General features: G+C 50.1%; 1 protein-coding gene across 1 annotated transcript; it reads left to right on the top strand.

Annotated features, from left to right (window-relative positions):
- Positions 1–3,072: 3,072 nt before the first annotated feature.
- On the top strand, positions 3,073–26,684 carry LOC308437875 (maestro heat-like repeat family member 5; the record flags this gene model as incomplete). The annotated part of the gene is made up of 24 exons (XM_080939083.1): positions 3,073–3,162; positions 4,101–4,193; positions 4,403–4,519; positions 4,739–4,858; positions 6,077–6,199; positions 6,293–6,369; positions 6,911–7,046; positions 10,335–10,430; positions 11,957–12,061; positions 16,100–16,235; positions 16,306–16,400; positions 17,483–17,632; positions 17,998–18,152; positions 19,115–19,259; positions 20,283–20,467; positions 20,675–20,812; positions 20,983–21,094; positions 21,267–21,410; positions 21,897–22,073; positions 23,037–23,192; positions 24,571–24,693; positions 26,023–26,125; positions 26,321–26,395; positions 26,584–26,684. 24 exons carry the CDS (start codon positions 3,073–3,075, stop codon positions 26,682–26,684), a joined length of 2,952 nt encoding a protein of 983 aa, XP_080795209.1.
- Between the last annotated feature and the right edge of the window lie 969 nt (positions 26,685–27,653).

The following is a 27,653-nucleotide window of genomic DNA, read 5'->3' as shown; positions in this document are numbered from 1 at the left end:
TGCTGCTTAGATGTCTGGTGTACACCCCAACTGGGCAAGGCTGGACAGATGGGACATTTGTTCAGAGTTCTGAGATGTCCCAAGCATGGGGTGAACCCATGTAGCCAACACCTGCAACCAGGAATTCTGGACTGTGGGTCTCTAGGTGGCCTTGGTGACATATAGGGTCCCCAGATCCCCACACCATAAGGTACATTTTAAGAAGTCCAAGGAGAACCTCTGAAGCCTATGTGTGGGTAGGACGGCTGGTCCACAAAGAAGGAGCCAAGTTCTGGGGATGCCAGAAGAAAGGATTGTCAGGATGAAGGCGTCAGAGTGGGAACAGAGTCCCCCCCACACACCCATGTTAAGTAGCTGTCTTAAAGCTGCCTTAGTCACTGCTCTACTGCTGTGAAGAGATACCACGACCAAAGCAATTATTATAAAAGAAAGCATTTGACTGGGGGCTGGCTTACAGTTATGGTTCAGTCCATTATCATCACAGAAGGAAGCAGGGCTGCAGGCAGGCAGGACTTGGAGCTGAGAACTTTAATTCTGATCTGTAGCCAGAAGGAAGGGGGAGTAAGTATTCGAGAGGGAGAGAGGGAGGGAGGGAGGGAGGGAGGGAGGGAGAGAGAGAGAGAGAGAGAGAGAGAGAGAGAGAGAGAGAGAGAGAGAGAGAGAGAGAGGGAGAGATGAGTTTTTGAAAACTCACATTTTCTAAACCATGGCCTTCTGGACATCACACTGTGGCCTCCAGGACTAACTGTTGTGTTGACCAAGGGAAGGGGGATTGGGAAGGCTTGGAGAGGTTGTGAGTCCCTGTGGCCTTGCCCTGACCCCAGGTAGGTAAGAGATATGGAAATCCTGTCCTTGTCAGGTCCATCTTTCAAAGAATCACTGGCTCCGTTGGTTTTGGCTATGCTTGGTGATGGCTCCTGTCGGCTCCTCAAAAAGATCCCCCCCTCGTAGGAAGGCCAGTCGTCCACTGCCCAGGCAGAAGCAAGAGCTGGAGCTTAGTAAGTGGGGTACACAGCAAGTGGGAGTTGGGGTGGGCACACTGCTGAGGGAGACCAAGGCCCCTTTGGGTTGATCAGGGGGTTGAGAGCAGGTGCTCACGCCCATACAGTGTTCAGGTTGAGGATCATTCACACTCTGACTTCCTGAAGTAGGGCAGAAATCACTCATTTTCACGTCTCTATCTCTGGGAAGGACAGCTGAAATGGCGCTACCATCCCTACATCCAAGAAGTCAGGTGGAGCAGACTAGGTACCATTGCCACCCAGCTGAGTAGAAACCTCACAGCTTCTCTGTGTTGTTCTTATGGCTCTAGGGGCATAAGGAGTGGCCTGTTAAGAAATAGCTGTGCTTACTAGGGGTCTCAGTGACTGACAGGCGTACAAGCAAAAGGTTTTACTGCACGACCAAATATGTGTGGGCATGAATGAAGGACTTACTGACTTCCAGTGGGTTGTGCATTATCTTGGCTACCAGCTTAAGGTAGGGTGAGCAATGCCCTCAAGATGCCAACAACAGGATTCTTTCTGCTCTATCTGCACAGGGCCAAGACCAAGGCTCAGGTGAGGACCCTGTATAGCACTTCTGGTACTAGGTCCTACAGGTCATGGTTTGCAAAGGTTTAGTCTGACATGCACCCTGTGATGAGGCAGCCCATGTGTGTGAATCAGAGTTAGGCGCATCCATCATGACTGGCTTTGGATATCATCTTTGCAAAAATGCTAGACAATGAATAACACATAGCCATCATGAAACCTTTAGGGTTTCCCCATTGGTGAGGAAGGGACCTTTTATATATACATGTTAGGTCTACATGGTGTTTGCCAAATACTTGGCATAAGGAAAGGAGGAACTATGTGTTTGGGCTCATTGAGAGTATTTGGTGCACAGTGGGGCTACTTCTGTAGCCATAGCCTATGCAAAGCAGTACAGCATGGTGGAAGGTCCAGATGGGCAATGCTTCTCACCAGATGATGGTCAGGAAGCAGGGACTAAGAAGACCATCCTTCCAGGGGCATTCCAGTGACCTACTTGCTCTATCCAGACCTTCTTTCCCAGTAACACCAACACTGAAACAAGCATCAGCAGACAAGGCTATTGAGTGAATCTGAGCCCTCATGACCATATGGGAACCATCTGTGTGGACCAAGACTTCAGCCTATGAGTCTTTTGGGAGGACACGTGGAAGCCATAATGGTGTGGCTCTAGACATGCCTTCCTGTTTGCACTTGGGATAGCTCCTGAGGGGGTTTCCAGAGACTCACTTCCCAGCCACATGTCTATAGGATGCAACTGGCATCCCTCATACATTCTTGTCTTTGTCTCACAAGTAGATAGAAAATTACAGCTCCAGGAGCCACCTTCCCACCCCACTGATAATGAACATGGTTCTTTTGGGTACGTTTATGGCAGTGGGAGCCCTGACTGGATAGCAAGGTAGAAGCCTCTGTGTGTAAACATCGCTCCTACCATAGATGCAGCCAACTCCTTTCCAGCTCTTTCTCACTATAGTGCATGGCCAAGTCCCAGGAAATCTGTGGCTAATCACTGAGGAAGCATCTGTCCTTTGGAGTTCTGTTTGGGCATATAGATGACAAACCCCAGGATGATGGTTTATTGGATGCTTGCTTCCAGATTCATGATTTAGACAAGGGAGGAGCCAGCTGTCCCACTACTGAGACTAGGCAGGGACTATGTCAGTATGTCACTCCAAATGACCTGCAGTTGGAGTCACATTTCTGGCCTCCTATGTGTAGTCTCTTCTCCTAAACCAACTGGACGAACGCTGACCTGATGCTGAGCTGGCCACCAGGCCTCCTTGATGCATCTGTGTTGAAGGAAGCAAGTCTTCCTCCAGTGTCTGTCCTGTCAGTGTGCCAAGCAGGGACCTTACAGGGTAGGGGCTAGGTGGGCTGGAGCAGGTCCTCTGCACCTAGCTCAGGACAGTTGGTCCTTAGGTCCTCAGGGACTGGTGGGTGTGGCTTGTACTCCTTCTCTGCTTCTGAAATCTCTACAGATAGCTTGGATGTAGGGCTCTTGGGAGAGTCCTTGAATATCAACCCATCCTGGGAGGACATGGTGGTTAATAAGATCAAGAACATGCTGGTCACAGAGCAGAACCTTGTGCTGGACACTATCTGCCACTTCCTGGAGAAGCACAGCCAGGTAAGTTCCGAGAGACTGATACTCCCCACTGGTGGGAAAATTCACAGGGCCTGTCCCAAGCCACGATGCTGAACTCAACTACCACTCCTGGATTCCCAGAGGTCTTGGCCATCCCTGAAACTCCTCACCCTCTATGGGAAGGTGTTGGAGGGACTCAGGGGCTTAGGGTAATGTCTTACTTCCCACCGACTGGTGGAAAGGCACAGAGCCTACCCAGGGTCTCCTCCTGTCAGTGTTGGCCGATGCATCTCCAGGCCCATGACAGTTCTAAAAGCCTTCATAGCAGGGTGCTGCATGGCTACATGGGACTGTCCAGTCCTCTAATGCCAGCTTGAAGGCCAGAGACAATACCAGGAATGTTTGAGATCTTGGGATATATAGGGCTATTCCTGGTGTGTGACTATCAAATTAAGTTTATGACCAATCTCCCTCAGCTGTTGTCCACTTCCTCTGGGCCAATCAGAATGGAACATTCTTTGAGGGCTATAGCAGTCCTGTGTGCTTATAGAGTGAAGCTAGAGAGGCTACTGTTAGCATTGATAGCTGGGCACGGAGACTGAGAACCTCTCAGGTAGGGTGGGGAAACCATCCAGGCAGAACAGAATGAGCAAATGCCCAGTATGGTAGATCAGCACAGAGGCACAATCACCAGGGACATGCCCAGATGCCAACGGGACTTTCTATGTCTGCTAAGAACGTCAGTCTCTGTCCTAAGGGTACTACTGCAGAGGTGGGCATGGCCAGATTTACTTAGGATTGGGGCTCTGGTTCCCAGAGGAACCTTACCTTTGGCTTTCCCTTCCCTGTTTGAGAGCAGGCTGTCCTCCGTCTACTCAGGATCCTGGTACGGCTATACCTATTCTGCTGGTTCTAGACTCTGTATTACCCTGGGGCATTGGGTAGGGATCGGCAGGACCTGAGTATCAGTTTTCCCACAGTTCTGGGAAAAGCAGGAAGTGTCATTCCGGGATGCCTCTGTGCAAACGCTCCTAGAGTTTCTCGGCCTGGACTCCAGGAAGGCTACTGATAAGGTCAGTGCCCCACAGCAAACTGCAGCTGTTTCAGCCCTGTGGAGATGCTTTAGGAAAGATGACCTTCCATGCTGTGTCCCACACAATGGAGAAGAAAGGGCTCCCTCTCAGGGATGGAGTAGCTCCGACCTCACACAGCCCTGCTGTGCTCAGATGGGTGGGTTTCTGAGCAGCATTAGCCTGCTCTTCACCCTGCTGCCCTGCCACAGGCTTTCTTCTTCCACCTCTACGGCATGATCCTGCGTGAGTGCCCCAGCGTGGAGCAGGTGCAGTGCCACCTGGCCAGCCTCCTGGATCTGTCCCATCAGCACTCCAGACAGCGAGAGGTCAGAATATTGTCATGCGTCTCCTTACCAGTTCCCGTCCCTCATGCCTCACTCAACATCACTGTGATATTGTGTGACTCACTACATGGGACACTTCACGAGCTTTCTACCAGCTCAGACCCTGGGAGGCAGCCCTGGTGAAAGAACAGGCCCTAGAGAGCTGGACGAGGACCTGTGCTGTCACTTGTAGGTTGCCTCACAGGGTCCTCTGGTATACAGGGCATTGCGCTGGCTGTGGGTGTGGCCTCCACCAAGCACTTGGAGGAGGTATGGGCCCTGTTGGAGCATCTGGGCCGTACCAAGTTTCTGCGTTCAGCTGTTATATCCGATGACAGCCAGGTAGGGAGGTCCCGAGCACTGGAACATGTTGAACAGGGCAGCACTGGACAGAGAGGGTGCCAGCCCACTGGTGACACTAGGGCTCTTACCTGGCCAACTTCCCCTAGGGGTTAGTGTGGGGGACACGGGATGGATGAAGGGTCTACTTTGTGCCCATGCTTCATAGGACTTCCCCTCCTCAAGACCTTAGGAATGAAAACTGTTGAGTTAAGGGTGTTGAGCCAAAGAGCATCTCAAGTTTTTGAGAGCTATGCCATGCCTGGGACTCAAGTTCTCAGATGTGCCCTGGACCTAGTAGATACAATGAGCAGGTCCACTTTTCTGGCCAGTTCCAAAGGAATCCCAAAGGAGGAAGCTTGCCTAGGCAACCAGCTAAAGCGACTTCCCGGATAAGAAGACTAGTGTCAGCCCTAGGCCTGGGCCTGTGTAGGAGGGACACTAATTGCCACCACCCTAAGTTGCTACAGAGGCTTCAACTTTCTCCTTGGCAAGAGGGAGGTGGGGGCTGGGAGGGCTGAGAGCTTGGCGCCCTCTAGCCTAGCTGTCACCCACCCACAGCCATCAGACAACAACCTTCGATGGAAATGGGTCAGCAGCACTTCCCTGCTGTGCTATGGGCAGATAGCCAAACATACCAAGGAGCAGATCCTGCCCTGGGTGGACAACATCGCCTCGAGGATGGTGTACTACTTCTCCTGTGGCCCCTGTGTGAGGCCTGCCCCACCTCTCCATAGAAAGGCAGGGTGGGTGGGCAGGGCACCCGGGTTCACTCTCAGAAGCAGTACTCGTGCATGGCATGCCTGGTGTCTTGGGAACAGGGACTACTCGGGGTCTGCTCTTTGTCTTCCTGGCTCCAGTGCTCTAGCTGCAGGTGGCTGGGATAAGGCTGTGTCTTTCCAGGGTAGTGAGGCTGACTCGGGGAGAAGGGAACCCTGTATTTAGCTTCCTTGATTGGCAGAGAAGTTGTATGCATGAGTAAGGTCGCTGTGTACATTCGATGGCTCTGTGTCCTGTGCATGTGGGGTGCTGTGTATGTTGTATGTAGGTGGGAGGTGTCTGTACATGTGGTTTGTGTGTGTGTGTGTGTGTGTGTGTGTATGTATGTGTGTGTGTTAAACACCTTCCTGGTCCCCTGATCAAGGGGGCTGCTTGGGTTGTGTGAAAGGATTTTAGGAAACTGTCCCCTGACTGGGCCTTTGGCTCATCTGTGGGGGACAGGATGAGATCCTGAAGTCAAGCTTCCTCTCTGCGGCCATCCTGCTCACCAAATCGATCCAGGCAGAGTATGGCTCTCAGAGGTACAAGTTCACACAGATACCAGAGCTCATCCAGTGCCTCTTGGTGAGTGACACTGGAGTCCACACTGGGTGCTCCCAAGGACCAGGGTAACCAGCCAGAGGCAGGCCCAACACATGCTCTTTCTCTGCCCTCCAGGGCATCCTCCAGAAGGAGCCCAACTCCTTGACCACATTCTTACGACAGAAGATCATACTGGTCATCGTAGGCCTGAGGTAACATCACTGTTCTACGGCATGGGAAGGAAGACAAACTCTTCAGTTTGTGGTGGAGTCAGTGTGTGAGGAGCCTAAGGAGGCACCAGTATACTGGATGTGCTGAGGCCTTTTGTATTCTGCCTGAGAGACTAAGTTAGCTTTCAGTCATGGTTAAGATGAATTGTTAATACTGGCAAAAACTAAGCACTGGCCATAGTCACACACTGAACATAGTCCTGAGCATAGACTGGGCTCTAACCCAGATTATGCACAAAGCCTAGCTTTTCACCCTTGGGCTCTGATTTTACTGCTATCTATGTTTGGGCATATGCCTACTTATACATAGCTTGGATTATGACTCCAGAAACTGTCTAGGTTTCTCTCCAAGCAAGTGCCAATGAATTAGAACAGCTCGCCACGATCCCCATTGTGGTAGCCCTTGTCATTGCACTGAGCCAAGACAATGCCTATTTTCATATTCTAACTGCGCTGTCACATTTGTGCTGGGGGCCCTTTGGGCCAGCATTGCACCCCAGCCTGTCACTTTGTTCTCTTGCAGTAACCTGAGGCCCGGATTCAAACCCCTGCTCAAGTCTCAGGTCCTGAAGACTTGTCTGCAGAGTGTGTACATGCTTCCTCCTACCAAGGACCTGAAGAATGACTCACTTTCATCGGAGCAAGCCCAAGATACCACGGTGATGCCCTGGGCTTAGCCTGTCTCCCTCCCAGAGGTGTGGGTTCTTGGTGCTAGGCCAGGGGTTAGCCTTGTCTGGTGATTGGCAGGAGGAGGAGCTCCGTCTGGGTGTAGACCCATCCTCCCTGGAGCACAGGCTCTCTTCAATCTTAGAAAGCCCAGGACCTTCAAAGTTTTCTGCTCAAACAGACCCTGGTTTCAGTGCTATGCTGGCACCATGTACAGCCTTCCTGTACTTTGTACTCTAGTGACTTCTAGTGAGTTGACAACCTTCAAACTGAGGTGATGCATCCTGGTTCTTGGCTGCTCAGGCCTATCCTGCTGTCTTGAGCTGTCTCTAGGGGAGTTGAATTAGGAATCGGGCTGACTGTCAGTCTTGTGCTTCTGATCAATCTGGTAGACACTTAACGTACAGCTAGTGTCACACCACATTCCAGGCCACACCCAAGGTGGGCAAGGTCAGCTCTGTCTACAGTGAGTGAAGGGAGAACACAATGTTCAGGGAGGAGGCCTGCTTAGGAAAAAAAAAGAAAAAAAAAAAAAAAACCCATCTGTCTTCTGTGGGTGAGTAAGCTTTGCTCCGCAGAATAAGCAAATAAAGAAACAAAGCCTCTGAAGCCAGTTTGTTTCTTAGCCCTAGAAACAGGTTAGCCAGAGAGGCCATGTGGTCACAGGAAGTTGAACTGTGATCTCGGGCTAGGCACCCAGAGTTCACACGAGACGTTGCCTTGTGGATGGTCTAAAGGCCATGCTAGGTGAGCTCAGGGAACTGAGAAAGATGGATGAGCCTCAAGGGAAGTTCACATCCATGTGGCTACAAGGGAGGTGGCGGCCATTCCTGTGTGGAGTTCATCTGGGCTCATGGGTTACCGCACCAGCTGATTCTTGGCAGTCAATCATAGCTTTTGTTAGCTTCATTTTGGCTGTTGGGATGAGCACTTTGTCATGTGCTCAACCTTAATGAAATGTATATTCAGTTCTCACAACTGACTTAGAAATGGGCTTCTATGTAGGTTGTTTTTTTAAACTACAAAGCACTCATGCTTTGTGTGTGTGTGTGTGTGTGTGTATGTGTCTGTCTGTCTGTATTACACTGTACTGTACTGTGGTGCACATGCAGAGATCAATGGAGAACTTGAAGAAATTGTTTCTCCCCTTCTGTGATGTGGGTTCTAAGGATCTAACTCTAACTCGGGTCTTCAGGTTTAACAGCAAGGGCCTTTATCCCATCATCCATCTTGCCAGTCCCCCTATGCAGTTTTTAAACTTCCACTTGAACTCTAGCAGTAAGCCTGTAGTTGGCATTTGAAAATCTTTTCTCCAAGTCCAGGCTTTCTCATATTTTCTGGGTTGTGACTTCTGAAGAGAAGGCGCCACTGGTTAGAAAAAGCCTGCTGATTTTTCTTTTATGGCCTATGCTTCAGGCGTGAAGCCTAGGAAGTTTGCTTACAACAAGGTCACAAAGACTGCTTGGGTTTTCTGTTAGAAGTTTTGTAGCCTGAGGTTTCAGCCATATTTTTGTGGGGGCAGGTGAAAGGAAGCACCATAGCTGTAAGGAATAGAGCACTGTGCCCCACAGCTCTGGCAGATGCAGATGTCCCCCACAAGCCCATGGCTCTGATTCTTTGTCTCCAGCTGGTTTTGCAGTCTGGGGCCTAGACAGAGGAAGTGAATCAAAAGGATGAGCCTGTCCTGCTTCCAGCCTGAGCCTTCTCCTTTCTCCCAGTCATGTGAGAAAGTGTGCCACAAGCCTCTGCCACCATAGCCCAAGTAGTTTTCCAGGGTCACCATGCCTTTCCATCCTGCCTGGCCACCACGAGGCATTGCGTGGGCTGAGTCTTGAAGTTGCTTCTGTCAGGTGTTTGGGCACAACCAACAAAGAGATGCTGTTGTGGGTCTTGAGAGAGACATGAGCCTATGCTGCTGCCTGTGGAAGCCTGAGGAATTCCTTTCAGGGACACATACTCTGGGAAAGCCAAGACTCTCGACTTTGTGCAGAGAGGAATTTCATGTCCATCCAATTTGAAACAGAGCTGTGTTTTGTTAGGAAGAGAGTTTGGCTATAGACTTAGCATGGGGTTGGTAGAAATCGAGGGACCCAAAGAGGTAGAAGTCACACCCAAGCTTGAAAAGTCAGGCTTAAATAAATCAGCTATGGGCACATAAATGACATCTCAAGTTACAGTTCAACGGATTACTAAGAACCTTCTTTTAGGTAAATGAGATTTTTAGGTGCTTCCAGAAGTGAGTAGGACTACAGTCTGATAGGGTAAGATCATAGTAGCTAGGGTCATATGAGGGGGTTAAATTGTGTCTTTCACTGGAAATGGGTTCTCTTATTCTGCTTGTGAGATTTCTATACAATTTTAAGTTTTAATTTGGAGAAGGAGTCAGTCATCCTCAGATCTGCTCAGCTTGAAGCATGTTCATGGCGATTTTTACTGTTTATTTGTAGACAGGTTTCTCCTGTGTAGACCTGGCTATCCTGGGACTTATTATTATATTGTATTCCTATTTCAAATATCTCTACATAAAAGAACAGCCTCCATGTCAGAAGCCCTCAAAGTGGGTTGTATCACTGTGCTGGAATTGTTGACTCTGTGCAGTGACTTGGGTCTTCCAGATTTGTTTGTGTTTTATTTTCTGGATTTGTTTCCATGCTGGAACCTTCCTTCACTTTGATAGAAGATTATCATCTAAAATAACCTTTTCATTTGAATTATTTTCTTTCTCTTTTAATCTTTATCAGAAACGTTGAGGGGGAAAGCTGGGCCTTTAATTCTAGTACTTTGGAAGCAGAGGCAGGGCAACCTCTGAGTTCGAGGCCAACCTGTTCTACGAACCAAGACCCAGGACAGCCAGGGCTACCCAGAGACACCCTGTTTCAAAACAAAACAAAAATAACAAACAAACAAAACTGATCAACCAACCAACTAAGATGGTTTATTTGTATCTGTTTTCAATGGCTGAGACATCAGCCAAAAGTCCTCCTTGGGGCAACAGCAGGAAAGAGTACAGAACAGCAGGCATGAGGAGAGGGATACAAGAGAGGGGTGAGCAGAGCTGGGGAGATGGCCGGGGGTCTGTGTGTTCATACCACACCTCCCCTTAAAACAAAACCTGTCAGGAAGCAGGACTCACTATTTCAGACACTGCCAAGGATATGATCTGGCCTCACTTGCTAAAGTTAGGCCCAGAAGAGTAGATACCTCTCAGCCCTCATGGAGGAGCTGGAGAGACCACAAGGTGGCCTGGCTATGTGATGCTAGCTGGCTCTGTCCTTTGTCAGCTGCTGTACAAGAAGACAGTGCATGCTCTTGACCTACTTCTTCAGAACTTCATCTCTGAGAACCCGAGCATGGATGAGATCTGCTTCCTCCTGCAGGTGAGGCCTGTGAACCAGCCTAGACTACTGTGGAGTGGGCAGGTGGGCAGCAGATGTGTGTGCATGCGTGTGGTATGAGGAGACAAGAATAGATCACAGCAGGCAGACAAATGAGACAGAGATAAAGAGATGAGAGAGATAGAGACATAGTCAGAGATACATAGTAGAAGAGAAGAAGACAGATAAAAGAAACATACATAGACAGGTGGACAGAGAGAGAGAGAGGCACCTACTCCAACAAGGTCACACCTCCTAATAGTGCCACTCCCTGGGCCAAGCATATTCAAACCATCACACTGGAGGAATCTAGACCCATCCAGGACCCCAGGACATTCTGAGGTAGCTGTGCATTAGTCCCACACCCAGGCCTACTTCCCAGAGCTCAGGGCTCAGGAGACTTCCCAAAGTCTGAACCTCTGAGATCCAAACCTGGCACAAGACCAAGCACAGCTTTGTGGCCCTCTGTGTTCTTTCTGTGTGATGTTTGTTTGTGACCTTGCCATGCCCCCAATAATACATGGGGGCAAGCACACCTAAGTGTCCCCAAGTTATGTGCATTGCTCCAGTAAATTGAATGACTCTAAGGAAGGAGTGGCTGGGCGCCCAGGGCTGCGGTAGAACATAGATTTAGTGTCCTTTGGTATCTGTTGAAACCTGATCCCCACTGTGAGGCACTTCAAGGCTACAAGCCTAAGCTAAAAGCAGTGTTGGGAGAAAGGCAGAGAATGCATGGTTGGACCCTGGTGGCTGTGTGTGTGTGTGTGTGTGTGTGTGTGTGTGTGTGTGTGTAGTACTAAGTAGAGATTGAACCCAGGCTCTTGTACATGGATCTCAAACATGCTAGGTAAGAGCTTTAGCACTGAGCCATACCCCGAGCCCTCCTGTGACAGCCTTTATGAGAAGTGGAGGGAGCTGGGAAGAAACAGGAACATATGTGGTTCCTGTCTCTATGCTGTGGTTGCCCTTAGCACCTTAGGACTGTAACCAAGGCCATCACCACTCTTAAGTCCTCTAGAGCCATGCACCGATATAACCAAACATCTTTGTAAAGTAATCAGCTTTGAGTGTTTTGTTACAGAGATGGAAGGTGGCCTAACATAATTTATAGTGGGCTGGACTGAAGCATGAGCCATGGTTGGGACTTGTGGCTGGCTCCAGAGTCAGGGAAATCTCGGGGACAGAGCCCTTAACTTTTGGGACCTGACATGGCCTGCAGGTTGGTAGTAGTAAAGTTGAGTTGAGTTGAAGGATGCTTGTGTCTACCATAGGATTTTTTGGCTGGTGTTAGCAGAAGCATGTTGGCTGTGAACAAACACGAAGGTTTCTTGGGTTTTCCCTATATCTAAGATGACCCAATGCTGTGTGGGACCCCAGAACTGAAGGAGTAGATTGAGAAACAGGCAAGGAGGCCAGTGCTCTGGCTGGGTAGCTGTTACCCTTCCTGGCAGTCCTACTCGGGGTGCATCAAGAGATGGCTGCGATGGGGACTGTGGGCCCAGGTTCTCACACTGCTCTATTCGTCCCAGCACATAGAACACTGGCTGAAGTCTGAGAAGTCCCACGAGCGCAGCCGGGCAGTCCAGTCCATCTATCTGCTTCTACAATATGTGGTGGACTCTTTGAAGCTTGCTGTGAGTTCCCTATACCCCATGGGGAGCCCCTGATGTGGGGGATGGAGGTCAGCATCAAGGAACATGGTTTTGCCATAGGTTTTCTAGGAGCCTTCAGTCTGGGGGCTGTGACTATAGCTCAGCAGAGTGGCCTAAGGAAACCCCTAAGCCAAGTACAGAGACCCAATAGAAGACAGAGTGAGGGGGGAGGGGAGTCTGAGGAAACAGCCTGAGGTCTGTTCAGGAAAGCTGCAGTGTGGAGGACCCATGTCCCAAACAGCCCTGGAAACAGCTAATCTGATAGCTGGGCGTAAAGAAGCTGAAAGGCAGAGTCACTCTGTCCCTGTGCACTCACATTCCAGCTGCTTCACATGTCGGCATCTGGCTTAGATGGGAAAGACTGAGACAAGTCACATTCCTTAAGGCAATGGGCATCAGCTACCACCCCACAACGCAGGCAAATCATAAGCAGGCTTATGGTCAGGTGTGGTTTTAGCTCAGCGCTCAGAAGGGCTGGAGGATTGTACTAGGCTAGCATGAACTATATAGTGAAATCCTGTCAGAAAGGAGGAGGGAGAGGAAGAGGGGAAGAGGAGGGAAAAAAAAGAAGAGGATAAGGATGGCTAAATGCAGGCTGGAAGGAGTCAGACCCTCCTCATAAAGGAAGAGCAGGCAGAGTGGCTCTACAGCATTCAGCTACCAATGAGAGGAAACAGGCTGGGCCGTAAGTACCTCAGTAGAGTGCTTACTCAGAACACACCAAGTTCTAGGCTGGAGCCCCAACATTACACGAGGAGGGTATGGTGGTATATTCTTGGCCATCGTAGACCTCAGAAGGTGGAGGCAGGGGGATCAAGGTTATTCTTGGCTACATATTGAATTTGAGGACTGAACTACATGAGACCCCCATCTCAAAACCAAAATTAATAAAACTAACCTCACCAAAATGAAGAACTACTGTGCACCCAGCAGCCACAGGATACAGATGGGCAAGAAGTGTGTGCAATGTCCGAGTCTCACAAAAGTTGATCAACTATAACTCGGTAAAAAAAAAAAAAAAAAAAAAAAAAAAAAAACTAGCCAGCCCTTCAAAAGGACCACAGATAAAAAGGGACATTGCAGAACCCATGGAAATGAATGTGCCCCCACACAACTGGTCAGAAAAGAAATGCAAATAAAACCACCATGAGGTCCCACCACCCGCCCACTGGAAGAGTAAAATTAAAGACTGGGAACATCAAGTGTTGGCCAAGGTGTGGTGTCCCGGAAATGTCTCACACAGCATGGGGGAGTGTAGGATGTTAAAACTGCCTGCCAGAACTTCCAGCAGTTTCTTTGAAAGTTAAATACACACTTATGCCCTAACCACATAGGTCTTATCCTAGATATTTACCAAAGAGGAATGAAAATGTATATCCATAAAAAGGCTTATGCAAGAGTGCCTATATGGTTTGATTCATACTGGAGCTGAGCTGGAGACCTGTAGATGTCCAGCGATAATAACAGGCAAGTAACTATAGCAACACGCATCCAGCCGCTCACAGGGTGAACTGAATAGAGACAGCTGAGAGGCTGAGTGTTGGGGACTATGGCCGATGTTTGGATACTGATGGAGAAGTTGGGAGGTGAGCTCCATCAGAGGGAATTGTCTTCACCTTGAAACTGGCCTCTCTCAGGAATTGGTTATCCCTTGAGAAACCAGAAGTCTTTTGTCATTCATACATTGATCTGGCATGCACTAGTGCCAAGTGTCATCCAGTGCACAGTGATGTCAGGCCTCCTAGCATCCAGAACTGTGAGCTAAACAAACCGTTCTATCAACCATCCAGCCTCAAGCACTGTTACAGCAGTGGAAAGAGGATACAAGCTTGAGCATATATTCAAGTTGCCAAAATTATTGAATTTCGCCCTGATTTGTAACCTCTCTGCAACTACAGTCTTAAAAAAATACCATAAAAACTGCTAAAAATTCTGTAGTTTGGTTTCTGCACTGTTATTGATTTGAAACTTTATTGTGTGCAATGTTCTAAATATTCTGAAATTTAATTTATGACTAATAAAATGTGGGGGGGTCTGGAAGAAAGGGTCTTCTGCAAACAGACTAGGACCTCCATCAGAGAAAGAGAATTTGGCTTTGTACTAGAGTTGGAGCTGAACGCTAGATTCTCTTAATAGATGTGTGTGTGCACACGCATGCATATATGTATTTAAGCATGTGTCAAGCTCTTGTGTGGTATGTTTGTAAGGCCTGTGTGAGGAGTGCTGTGTATGTAGGACCACTGTAGGAAAAAGTAATGAACTTTGAATACAGACTGTAGATTAGATAATGATGCTGATGTTCAATTAGATTTTTCTGACTGTGACGGTTGCATTTGCCACTAAGGGTCCCGATTCCTATGAAATTGACAGGAGGCGTGTTTGATGTAAAATGCCCAGTGTCCCCTGTCAGAAGAAAGGAGGGGAGTAGAGGGATCCAAACAGAGCAGACTGTCACTAAGGCGAAACACTGACTAGAGGGCACATGGGAATTCTGAGCTATTCTTCCATATGCTTGAAGTGAAATCAAAATGAAAGCTCTAGGACTGGAAATGGAATGGCTGTTAAAGTCCTCAGGGCAGAGGTTTGGTTCGAGTGAGAGCTTTGTCACAAACTGAGTTGGGCCTTATGAAGCTGGCCTTGGGGATTCAATCTCAGGCTGGCTGGGGCATCGAGGCCTGTTCTACTCAGGACTTAAGGACTGGCCCCGTCCCAAGCCCCTGTCCCAAGGCCCCATCCCAAGGTCCCCCCTTCCCAATGCTTCACAGTCCTCATCCCACATTTCCAAACCCACAGACACTGCCAGTGTAGAATGGCCCAGCCTTGGATGCCTTCTGTTTGAGTCTAATGTACTTGGGCACCAGAGACTCACCAAAGTCAAGCTCCAATCGTGTGACCCTCCAGATCTCAGAGGCCAGACATTCAGAGGAGACAGCATGTGCCCTCCCTATCATGGCGGTGAGGATGGCCAGGAGGTCTCTGTCACTACTTGTCAGCACCACCTTGCCTGTGGTAAAAGGAACCAAGAAAAAGGCACACACACAGTGTGTGGCTGTGTTGAGGAAGTTAAAGGAACACACAACTGCGAGAGAAATGGATGGTACTAAAAAACACGTGCTAACCACAAGAGTTGGAGGAACATTCTAGAACTGCACAGGAAGCACACATCCAAGATAAAACGCCACTGGTTCTCTTAACCAGCAGCTCAGCCAACACAGAAGAAAATGGAACTGGAACCAGGACAGAGGGAGAAAAGCTCCAAGAAACAGGACAAAAGCCCAGTGGGTGTGGAACAGTGTGGAAACAGAGCTGAATCCCAGAAGTGAGATGACGGGGCGGAGGAGGTGGCGCTGCTGTGGTGGAAACTGCTCGGTTTGGCTGAGTACACACCTCCAGATAGGGATATCAAGAAATCCCTAGCAGGTCACACTCGAAGGAAAAACATGTGGAAACACACCACAGCCCAAATTATCAAAGACCAGTGAGAGACAGGACAGTCCTAAAGCAGCCAAGAGAAATGAATCCCACACATCAATACACGTGGATATATGCTGGCAAACACATGCTCACACGTATGAAGGCATGCATTCATATGCATGCGCACACACACATGTGCACACACAGGCATACACATATCCACACAGTCATGTGTATATACATACAGGCACACATACATGCACATACCATTATACAGGTAAATGCATACACTGGCAAGCCTGCACGCATATGTGCATACTAACACACACACACACACACACACACACACACACACACACACACACGCACACAAACGTAAGGCTGCAGGCACATATACATATCCACAGGCATATCTGCACACAGCTGCCTGAAGGAAGTGATGGGCACACCCAGCCTTTTATGGTTAAAACCAGAAATGTCAAACAGACAGGTTAGAGAGGTGAAGTGCTCTACCGGGTGTCTCCCAAAGATGCTGGGAACAGGAGTGGAAGGAAGAAGCGGCACAAAGAAGCCAGACCTGGCTCTCTATTGTCCCACTCTCTCCAGAAAGAGGCCGTGCCATCCACGCTGGGTCACCATATAGGCGTACTGACTCTGCTGTGGCGGGACAGAGACAAGATCACACAGCAACATTCTCACTTCTGTGTCTACCTCCTCATGGAGCTTGTTTTCCAGCAGAAGGGTGAGTGGGAGAGGGGCTGGGGAGGGGCAGGGAGGAGGGAAGCAGCCCTCCTGAGCACAACTGTACACAGGGAAGTTGGTGGAGCCTACACAATGGAGTAAGATGAAGCACTTTGAAAGCAACGTGTCTAGAGATTTGGAGATAAAGCTCTACCACCTGGTGAAGGTGAGGTTGCTCAGGCAATGCCTGGGCCTCTGATGCTTCCAGGGCACAGTGCTTATATGGTTTCTTCCTCTCCACTCCAAGGCTTGAATAGATGGGGCCAAAGGGTCCCAGGAACCTGTGCAGGCAAATAGGTTGGGCAGAACAAGGATGGGATGGACTTCTGCTCTTTCCAGGGGTGTTCTCTGTCTGTACCTTCCCTAGTAGCCTCTGCTCAAATAGAACCTTTAAACCCACGGGGCAAAGATTCTCACTTGTATCTCCCTCTGGGGACAAGAGAAGCCAGCCTATCCTGTTCTTCTGGGGACACACTGTTCTTAGCTCTGCCCCTCCATCCTCCGTAAGTTTGAGAAACCCCTTCTCTGGCCTTTCATGGCATACCCTGGCTGTATTCTTCTCAGGCATGGCCTGCCTAGTACACCGGATAGGGAAGAGCAGGGATGGGTTTGTCTCAAAGCTCCATGCCCGAGTCACCCTGGGTGAAACATCCCATCTTCCTGAGCCTCAGATTTTCTACCTTCTAAGTGAGGGTCACTTGGGTCTTGATCAAGCTGCTCCTGAGACTGTCTGGGTCAGAAGCAGTGACACTTTCCAGCATCTGGTATCTCCTGGATCATGCACTAGGCTGAATCTACTGTCCTAATGGCTCCTTCCTAAGAGAAAGAAGATTGGGTCCCATCATTCAAAGGCAGTAGGTAGGGAAGCCAGGCAGAGTAGGGCTATATCTGGGCAGGAGTTGGTCATCATTCCAACCCAGCAGAAACTGGGTGCTGGGGTTCCTTAGAAGGCTGTTTACCACCATTGTCCCTTAGGAAAGTCTTCAGGAAATAGACAGCTGGGAGCTTTTGAAAGACACACTTGCAGCCACCCAGCAATGGCCTCAAGGTGGAGGGACTGGCTATACAGTTTACAGCAGCCTGGGGCGAGGGCAGGATGTGGCCTTTGGAAGCCACTTTGTCTATAGCACAAACATTACTATGTACACGACTTTCACTCCCTCTATGGTAAGAGGTTGGACTCCCCTGCCTGGCCTGAGCCACTGCTGACCAGAGATTTCCCCCTCCCTGACCTTTGCCTCCACATAGATTTTCAAGGACGACCTGACAGTGGCGCAGCACACAGAACTGATCCTTACGCTGGTGCACAGTCTAAGCAGTTCTAATCGCCTCCGCTGTGACCTTGCTGCCAAGCTCCTGCTGATGATCTGTGTGGCGCCTGGCTTCCGGAAGGAGCAGGTGAGGGTGGGTGGCTGTGGCTCCTTTCTGACTGTGTGCACATGCTCATGTGAGCATGTGCCACACTCATTCACACATAATCTCAGAGACAATGAGCGATGACCAGGCCCACCTTCTGCTGTGTGGAGGGCAGCTCTAACTCCCCTCCAGTTTGGCTTTACCAACTAAATTGAAAATTCACTCTTGGGGATGGCCGGACCCCATCCACTTTGGTCCTCTTACAGAGTCAATCACAGCACACCTCTTTCTTTGTTTGCCCTGCCTTCCTTCAGACAAGGATGGAGATGGGAGAACTGAGCTGTAAAGCTATGTCCTACCAGGATCAGAGGGCTTTGCCCCATCTGAAGCTGCATTCCACCTTGCAGGTAGCTGAGCTCTTGCAAGGTCTGTTCCAGGAGCTGCCAAACATCCACTCCAAAAGTATCCAGCAGACCATAAATCAGGCCACCTTGGCTCTGGGGACCCAGCATACTCAGGAGGTGGTAGAGGTGATCTTATCCCTATGTCAGCCCTCAGAGAGGTATATATGTATATATATATATATGTATCATCCCTTGACCTAGGCACCCCAACACGGTCCTCATCCAGGCATGTGGTAGTCCACCTTCCTGGGCCAAAGATCACTTAGCACACTAGGCAAGAATAGGCATTTAAGGGTTTTGTTTCTTTCTTGACTCTGGACTATGGTCAGAGGGGCTCTGAAGGTATGTGGGAATTAAACAGGGTTCTAGCAGTCCCAGGAGGGGTATTGGTATAGAAACAATCTCAGATTTACGGTCACTAGAGAGGCTGACCTGTGTGCAGAGTTTTAGACCAGTCAAAGGCTGTGAAGATACACAAAGACACCCTTCCACCTATCTACAGGTACCCTATGGCCCCAGAGCCCCAGCGAGTCTTGATTCCAGCTGCCACCCTGGATCGTCTTTCAAGAGGCAGTTTATTGACAATGAAGCCTTACTAATTCAGAACGTGGCTAGGGACTGCTGGCAACAGCAGCATAATCATAAGCCTTTTTCAGTCCTTAGGTGGCCAGCCATATGCTAAGCACCTCATGAATACATGTATAGAGTTGGCAGTGTGGGACATGGCAGGGACACTGGCTGAACACACAGCCTTTGACAGGGAGCCAAGTGCAACTGGGGACTCATGAGCTCTGCCTAAAGTGGGTCCTGGCTCTGCTAGCTTCCCTCTTCAGACTAACTGAGTGGTTGGGGTGGGGGGGTAGGGGCTTGCCCTTACTTCCAAGAGAAAAGACAAGCTATAGGGTAGTTATTTGCTTGGGATTCTGGAGAGAGGAGCCATAAGCCTGGTACTCATGCAGATATCAAGCAAAGCATCATAGAATATAGACCTCAGGGCCCCTCACTACCCACCCTCAGGCTTCACTTTCCCACATCCTTCTGATGGCCAGTATTCATAAGAGACACCTGTGCAGTGTTGTGCCCTGTGTTTCCAGTGGTGGCCTGGTCCCTGTCTCATCAGGTGGATCCTACCACTGTGGAAGGCTCTGGCTGCCAACTCTCATGTGGCTCGTGATGTTATAACCCTACTCTACATGAAGCTGAGATTGCGACCACCAAAGAGGCTCCTCCAGTCCACATACCAGGCCCGGCTGGTCTCCCTGATGGTGAGCCGCATCCTGTGCTACATGCCACCAGCATGGCTCCCCCAGTGGGAGCAGCAGTATCCAGAGCTTCCATTGGCTCCTGGGGCAGGGGGTCAGGCACTGTGCTGCCTCCAAGAGCCTCACCTTCAGACCTTTAGCATTGTCTGTGGTCATTTGTAGAGGTGGGCAACAAATTTTACCTGCTCTTGGTGAACCTTTCAATCAGCAGGTGTGGCTTCAGTAGGTGTTTGGGGTACTCACTGATGGGCCAGCCCACTGGACACAGACCCCTGCTGCCCCTCTAGACAGATGCCTCATTATAGACCACAACAGAACTGAAAGTCCCACAGTGGGAAGCAGCAGAGAGCCTTGGCTGCCCTGACATGACTCAGAGACACAGTGACCATGCACTGGTCCACGGTTGGCTGTAGGGACAGGATACCTGACAGAGAAGGCAGGACAGGTGGGAGGTGAGATAGCCAGAACTGATTGTGAGCCAAGCTTTAGAAGGGCCTTACTTGGCAGTGACCCATTATTTCTGCCCCATGAGAAGAGACCCTTGTATTAAGGGGAGGACAGTAGAGCAGTGGTCATGGCACTGCAGGACTGGCTGGGGATGGTTTAGAGAAAGAGCCAGGGGATTCTAGGGCCAAACATAGCCCAACGCCAAAGAAATAGGGCTAGATGGGGTCAACCGCCAGAAACTCCGGCCCAGGAGAGGCCTTCACCATGGAGGATCTGAGAAGGACCTCCCCACAGGATGGGCACTTGGAGAGACCCAGCTCACAGAAGGTGGAAAGAAAAGAAAGAAAAATTGAATCAGTAGTGTGGAAGCCAAACTGAGCAAAGCCTGGAGCTCAGGGCCCAGCCCCAGAGACCACAAGGGATCCTGGTTGAGCCTCAGATCCAGTGCAGGATTTTTGGGGATTTATGCAAGGTGTCTTCACAGGAGGCCAGATGAAGGCAGCAAGGTCCAGACTAGAGTACCTTTGTAGCTGTTCTCTGCTCTTCTGACCAGGGGTTCTCCTCTATCACCCATCACAGGCTCTGGGCACCATTTATGAGCTCCTCTATATCGAGGAGTACAGGGACACAGTCTGCTGGGCTTTCTCAGGGATCCTTCTTGGCCTCCTCACAGAGCTCTACTATCTACTGGAGATGGGCCTAGTGCAAGGCATGTTTGACTATCAGGAAGATGTTCTAGGCTCTAAGCCCCTTGGGCCCTGCAGGTGAGCCAAGATATCTCTGGCCCCTCCCTTGCTCTTGCCTCAACATGCCGATGCTATGGACCCAAGAAGGGAAGGATTTTGAGTGGAGGTTGGATGGGGGTGGAACAGAGTTCCCAAACTGGCTAGTAGGGAGACTCTTGAGCAAGGAAAGTCTAGTGGGTGGCAGCTGACAAGTTTTGGGCACCTGTTTCATTCCACCCTGCCTAGGACTTGCATAGAAGCACTCAAGGGTCTCTTCTGGACCAACCAATACTGGGAGGTGTTTGCTGATGTAAAGCTGATCCAGGGCTGGGAGCTTTTTGGGCAGCTGGAAACGTTCCCAAGGGGAGTGACCCTTTTGGCCAGGTGAGCCCTCAGCTTGGGCACCCTCTGCCTGGGAGAGGATAGAATGGCAGCCCAGCCCCTTGTCCCTACACTGGATCCTGCACTCCAGACTCAGAAATCTGGCCAGCACTGAGACCTAGGTGGAGAATAGAGTCCTCTGAAACTTTGTGCCTGCCTCTTGCCTGTGATAGGGCCATGGCTCATTATAACTGCGAGATCAAGGCTGTCTTGGGGCAGGCTCTCATCTCCCTGAAGAGTACTGAAGAGCGAGATAACATTGTGGGCATCTGCATCATCACTGAGGTCAGCCTGTCCCCTACTCACTCCAGTGGACTTCCCTTCCAAGGTCTCTGTGTCAGTTTTGCTTGCTGGTAGACATGCTTCTTTAGGTCTAACTTCATTTTCACGGCGTGGGTCACTGTTTCCTTGCCAGCTGTGGTTAACAGGTGGGCCGATGGCCCCAACCCCTGCCCAGTTTCTCAACAGCCCAGATGCCTCCCAGTACTTGTCTTGGAAGACCATGTACAACTCCCTGAACCTGGGCCTTTCCAACCGCAACAAGATGGTGCGAGCTATGAGCCTGGAAGGCCTGAGCAGCACCCTGATGCACCCTAAAAAGGTGAGGGAGAAGGAACCTGAGAGATATACCTTCTGCTATCTCATAAGAATCACAGGGTGGGCTAGGCACAAAGGAAGTGTCTGGAAGGGTGTGTCCTCCCAAGGGTTATAGAGAGACCATCAGGCCTGGTTGGCCCTGATTAGTTGCTTCTTATGATAACTCCTGTGACGTACCCAACACCCTACCCTTCTGAACCTCCCAGATCAGGCCTGTTCTGAGATGGTCCTCATGAGGGCTGGAATGCAGCTGCATATTTGGCCTATCCTAGACCCATGGCATGGTTCTGTGTGTTTTCCTGTCCATCATGTAGAGGAGGTAGGGAATAAATTTGGGAACAGTTAGCTTCAGCACTCAGACTTCTTCTCCACCTGGACTGACTCAGAGATGGGTAGATAACACCCTCTGAGAAAGCCAGTGGCTGCTTCACTGGGGCAGCTGGCAGAAACTGATCAAGGGCCCTCCTGGAGGATGGTGGTCTCCCTGCAGGCAACTCTGCTAAGAAGTAAGTTGACAGAGCTGTTGGACAACTTTCTACAACCTGAGTTCGAGGACCCTGCAGGCTTGATGAAGATCATGGGCCACTTCCTGCACTGTCTAGGTGTCCAGGGCATTGGAATTGTCAGCCTCAAGATCGCCCAGCACCTTCTCAGCCTATTCACAGATGTGAGCTGGGCAGGGATGTAGGGGTGGCAGGACAGGACAAGGCAGGGCTGCAGATAGCAATCAGAAACTAGTACCTGTCCTCAGCACCATCCCCAGAACCCACCCGAGAACCTGTAGACTGCTACTAGTTGAAGTTTGTGAAGTTACTGAATCCTGTGCTCAGGATTCTACCTCTAGGGCCATCAAGACTGATGACTCCATATAAAAGCAACATGTACCTGTCATATTGTGGAATGGGACCCAGTGATTTAGGACATCGAGGTTGGGAATGAAGAAAGTCTGAATGAGGAAAGACCACTAAGAAGGGGCTCTGAGATGGATCAGAACCAGGGAGATGAGTGCTAGAATATGCCCCTCTTGGGAGAGGTAGGCAGGCAGTGGCCACTGCACATCTGAAATGAAGGAGGAGGCAACAGACTCAATTTGGGGAGTATCTTTCATAGAAGGGAGGCTGAGTCCTGAAGGAGGTAGTATTAAGAGAAATGAAGACATTAGTAGGCACTCCTTTCGGTGCTGGCTTCTGCACTCCCCTCAACCCAAGGACAAGAGTGCCATGGTTAGGGGCTGTTTATAAAAGGTAAGAAGACAGAGCCTCACCCAGGGTGACAAAACTAGAGCATCATAGACCAACAGTCAGGTCTGCTTAGCAATAGAGGTATGGCTGCTATCACCCCAGAGACTTGCAGAGAAACCTATTAGTGAGAAACCAGGAAGAAACTATAAATCCAAGAAGGCCACCAAAGGCTGAAAGAGGCTGAGGAAATGGGAAAGTAAGAAGGCCCCAGACAGAAATCAGCAGGAGTCAGGGGCTGAGCGGTCATTGACCTGTGGGGTTAGGGACAATGACAGCTGGTCCTGAGCTGCTCAGGACCAAAGTGAGGGGACCAGAAGTCATGGGAAGAGAGGGAAGGGAGAAGCTTGACCTGTTGCATGCCTGAGCAGGAGACCTGCCTCCCCTCCCAGGAAAGGGCAACAGTTCGGGAAGGTGCCATCTTCCTGTTTGGAGATGTCATCCACTATAGTGGCAAGAAGCTTCGGCAGAGTCTCAAGGACCTGGCTTCTCAGGCTACAGTGCCCCTCCTCTTCAATATGGCTGATCCCTGCCAAGAAGTAGCTGTGGTGAGTGTAGTCCAGCTCAGCTGGAGCATCTAGGAGAGCCAGGCTGAAAAAGAGCAAACCCTCAGGGAGGTCAACTGTCTAAGTGGAGACCAGAGTGAGGCTAGCATTCAGGAGAGGCCACCTAGGCTGAGTCTGGGTCTGTAGGCCACCCCAGCAGCCAGAGACAAGGAGCAAGCTCCATCTTGGTGGCGTTTTCTCAGCCACCTGCTTCAGATTCTTTACCCTCATCTCTCACTGGGCCCTTGGCCGAAGACCTTCATGCCACCATCTAAAATCAGCTGCAGAAATCTAGCATTCCGGGAACTTTCTACCTCTACTTTTCCCCTCCTCCCTGTTGCTAAAATTTCCAAACCCAATAATTCTATATAATAAACCACAATCCAGTTATTATAATTATAAGCCATATGCCTAGATTGGGCAGGTCTAACATTATACTAACTTATTCCCCAAGCTATAAGACCCCTTGCAATTGTGGTTTCTCCTGGCCATGTGGTTCTGGTCCATTGTGGCTTCTTCCTCTTCAGTCTTCTCTCCTTTCCCTCTCATCCTCTTCTCCTCTCTGCCTGCTCCCACTCTCTAATCTCCAGTCCCACCCCCCTCAAGCCTTTACTGAGCAGTTAAAATGGAAAGAAGGTTCACTGAGAGCACCTGAGTGTGTGAAAGACTGCTCTTTGGGGGGCAACCCCTCTTGAGGAAGCAGAATTAACATCAGAATACAAACAGCATCAGGACAACTCACAACACTCCCCAGCCCATGGTGTGACCATGTGATGCACTGGAGTACCTACTTGTACCCTGCCTCCCTAGTGGCACAACCCCAAGCCAAAGAGGAGCTTTGTGCCACTCTCCCTGGGGTGGCCCTGAAACATTGGCCGTTTCATGAGGACCTTGCATTTTATAGGCCATGCCTTTCAAGGCACCCTGAGCTCCTGGAACCACCCTCTACCTCTGTTTCTCCTCAGGGCTAGCCTAGGCTCTATTCACTACCCACAGGCCAAGCTTGGCCTCTTCTGGTCCTGGGAATAAGTTCTGGGTTTCTGAGAGTAAGGCTTTATATTTAACAACCCCAACGTGGCCCAGGCCCATATCCACTGTGGGAAGTTGGGTCCTTTCTCAAACAGAGACTAAGGCTTCAACCCTCTAAGGCTGGTACTCCAAACTGGTTTCTCAGAACGAGGCCCAGGTAGCTTTTCTGGAAGTTCTATGTGAATTGGAGTAGGACAGCCCAGGTGGACTGTGTTACCTCTTCCTCTGTCGATACATTCCCTCTCAGTGCCCCAGTGGGTGGTACTGCTGCAGTGACCTCTTCTTGAGGTCTCTGTGGGATGAGAGGCGTGATGGCAAGTGAGAGCAGAGACGCTCTGTCCCTCACTTACAGAAGGCCAAGTTCACGTTCCTGCGCTGTGCCATCTTGCTAAAGTGGGAGTTCCGGAAGGAGCTGTTCGGCAAGCTGGCATGGGGCCAAGGGCTGGGTGCTGCGAATGACATTTTTGTCTACATGGTAAGGTCTGGGTACCTTTCCAGGGAGGGTCTGGGACTGGAGAGGTGTGGTGGCTGTACAGTCATCCCAGACCTCTCTGAGGGTAGTGTATGGGGCCGAGAGGTGGTTCTGAGGGAGGAGTTTGACTACTGGGCTTCTGTGAGGAGCATTTACCCTTCATAATGAAACTCATTCTCTGAAATGTTTTGTCCCCGAGGGAAGAGAGTCTCCACCAAGTTCCTAGAGTGTGCTCAAGGCCACTCTAGCAGGGCCTCTGAGGTCACAGTGCCTCCTGGTGTTCCAGTGCTTATCTAAAGCAGACACCCCTGAGCCTCTGAGCCCATATATTGCAGGGCCCAGAAGTACAAGACCAGTAAATAGTGCCCCTTGTTGTCTAGCCACCAGTTTAATCTTTGGCCCCAGTTTCCTCTACCCTCCTGAGATTATCAGGGGCATAATCTCAGACTCTTGAATAGGACCAAAGTCACATGGGCAAGGCACATAGTCTTCAGGCTTCAGTGGATTCTGGTTTCAGCCACTTGGAACAAGCCTAGAACTGTGTCTGCAAAGATCTCAAGGTGATATTTGGACAGGGCAGGGACACTGAACTCCTGGCCTGCTTACCCATCCCATGCAGTGCACCCTGGGACACCTTGGTGACAGTGACAATAGAAGCATGGCCCTTGAGAAACTCAGGGCTGCAGCTGTTTCACATGGTCCTAACTTAAGTATCAGGAACAGTTAGTCCACAGAGCAGGAAAGGTTTACAAAGAGGAGCAGGGAGGCAGTCAGAAGTGGAAAGGCCACTGAAGACTGGGGAGCAGCAGAGCCTGTCTGTGACACAGGCATGTGTGTCATGTCTGCAACGCATGTTAGCAACATCTCAAGGTGAGCGCCTTGAGAAACCCCCGAAGGCAACTTTGCTCCCTCAACAGTAGAGAAGAGCAGGATACAGAAGTAGCTAGTGATGAGCTTACCTTTCCTCTTCATGACATTGACCTTACAGGGGACCCTGGAGGCTTGGGGGTGTGGGACATTAAGCTTCTGGTTTGTGGTGAGATGGCAATCAGGCAGGCATGGACAGGCATACTGGAGGGTCTCCAAAGTGATGTTGGGAAGGGCCACAAATGTGGATGTTCCCAGATCCTCGGTGTGGGTTCCTCTCACTGGATCAAATGAAGGAACTGGGCTACTTTTCCACATCCTCTAGGGGACAGAGATGACCGCCCTCCTTTCTTCCAGGCCCTCGGCACTGGAAGTGTAAAAGGGTTCCTCAGGAAAGCTATGTCCCTGAAGTGAGGTAGCACACAGACCTTCAATATGGTCACGGGCCCTCTCTTCTCTCCTCAGCTAGAAAGCAATGTTGGCAACTACCAGCAGTTTCTCAGTCAGGCCTTAACGTATCTGGACAGTTCCCACATGACAGTGAAGCTGGCAGCCATGAAGTTCATCGGTAGGTACTGACCTCAAGCAGCCTCAACCCCTACCCTTGCTATCCCCCTGCCTCAGCTGCCACAGTGGATGGTCCTGGGTCTACTGCAGGGACACAGTGGATCTAAGCCAGGGAGGGGTGGAATGTCCCTGCTGGCCAGTGCTCTCCTTCAGTGGACAAGGGTTGCCATTGCTAACAACTTCCTTGACTACCCAGGGGCATTGCTTCAGGACTATTTCAATGACCTATGCCTGTACTTGAGAAAGAATGATGTGATCTACCTGAAGAACTGTAAGCAAGCAGAGCCTTTGTACCTTCTGGTGGCTGGGACCTGTTTTATCTGACACTTACAAGAGATTTCTGGTGGGGAGATGCCTCTCCAGGGTGGGGGCCTCACTTTCCCCTTCAGACTGTGGGTTCCCTAGGGCTCCGAGCTCTTTGGTGAGCTCCTGACTGGACAATGTGGTCTCTGCTCGCAGGTTTGGAGGCCCTCCGCCATGACACGGACTCCAGGACCAGAAACTTCTACCTGAACTATTGGAATGATGTTGTAGAACTGTCTTACTTTGTTCAAGACTAGCTGAACCTGTGATTGTTCTTATTTTTGTCTTTGTGGAGTCCTATCTTTATTAAATGCCTCGGAGAATCTCTGACCTCTCACCAGATGTGTGCAACTGGCCAGGACCACTTCTCAGCTAAATCTTAGCTCCATAGGTTGTCCAGTGGGAAAGGCTCAAGGCTCAGAGCTCCAGAAGTCACCATAGCATTCTAATAAACAGCAAGAGCTAGGGCCTTCAGAGCGGGTGCTACCATGCCCAAGAAGAGTTTAAGACCCCAGAACTACCTTCAGCAGTCTCTTCCTCAAACCCCATTTGTCCTCAGCCAGGCCAGGCTGCCCCTTATGCCTACTTGGCCTATTAGGCCTGTCTTATTCATCTGCCAGTCCGCATCCATCCTACCCTCAAGCATGTCTTACGTGAACCTGCTTAATTGCCGGCCACTCTCTTGTGGCCACTGAAACTCTCATGCTTGCCCAGAACCTTTGCTTAGCTGACATCTAGGCCTTGGTAGAACTTCCAGACTTCTGGGGAAACCCTTCCCGCATTGTTTGGCCACTTCTCTGCTGTTGTGTGGTTCCCATGTGGATACGCATTCTCTCTGGCAAAGTCACCTTTCTCCAAACCAATCTAAGTCCTTCGGTTATGCCCAGTGCCTTTGCCTCTCATAGTGGGATTAGGCTACTATGGAGGCTACCAGAGTAGATTTAGGATGTTCTAGGATCAAAGTCACCAGACAGTGATGAGAAATTGAATGTAGATCCAGCCAAGTGTGTGGCTCTTCAAGGACAAATAGCTTCCTAAGAGATGCTCAAATGTATTGAGTGGCTGTTCAGGCTGAAGATGCTGATGACCAGAAATTACTAGAAATTCCCATGTCCCCGCTGGGAGGCTTAAGAAAAATGTTTAAAATCCCTCAAACAGTGAGCTGGTATAAGAATGGAGAGGGAAGGCACTGAGAGATCCAGGGTCACCAAGGACTGATGAGATCA

This window comes from Micromys minutus (genome assembly GCF_963924665.1).
Source record: "Micromys minutus genome assembly, chromosome: 27".
Classification (NCBI taxonomy): Eukaryota; Metazoa; Chordata; class Mammalia; order Rodentia; family Muridae; genus Micromys; species Micromys minutus.
Note: the sequence above shows the minus strand (reverse complement) of the source record. Positions and strands in the feature narration are given on the sequence as shown.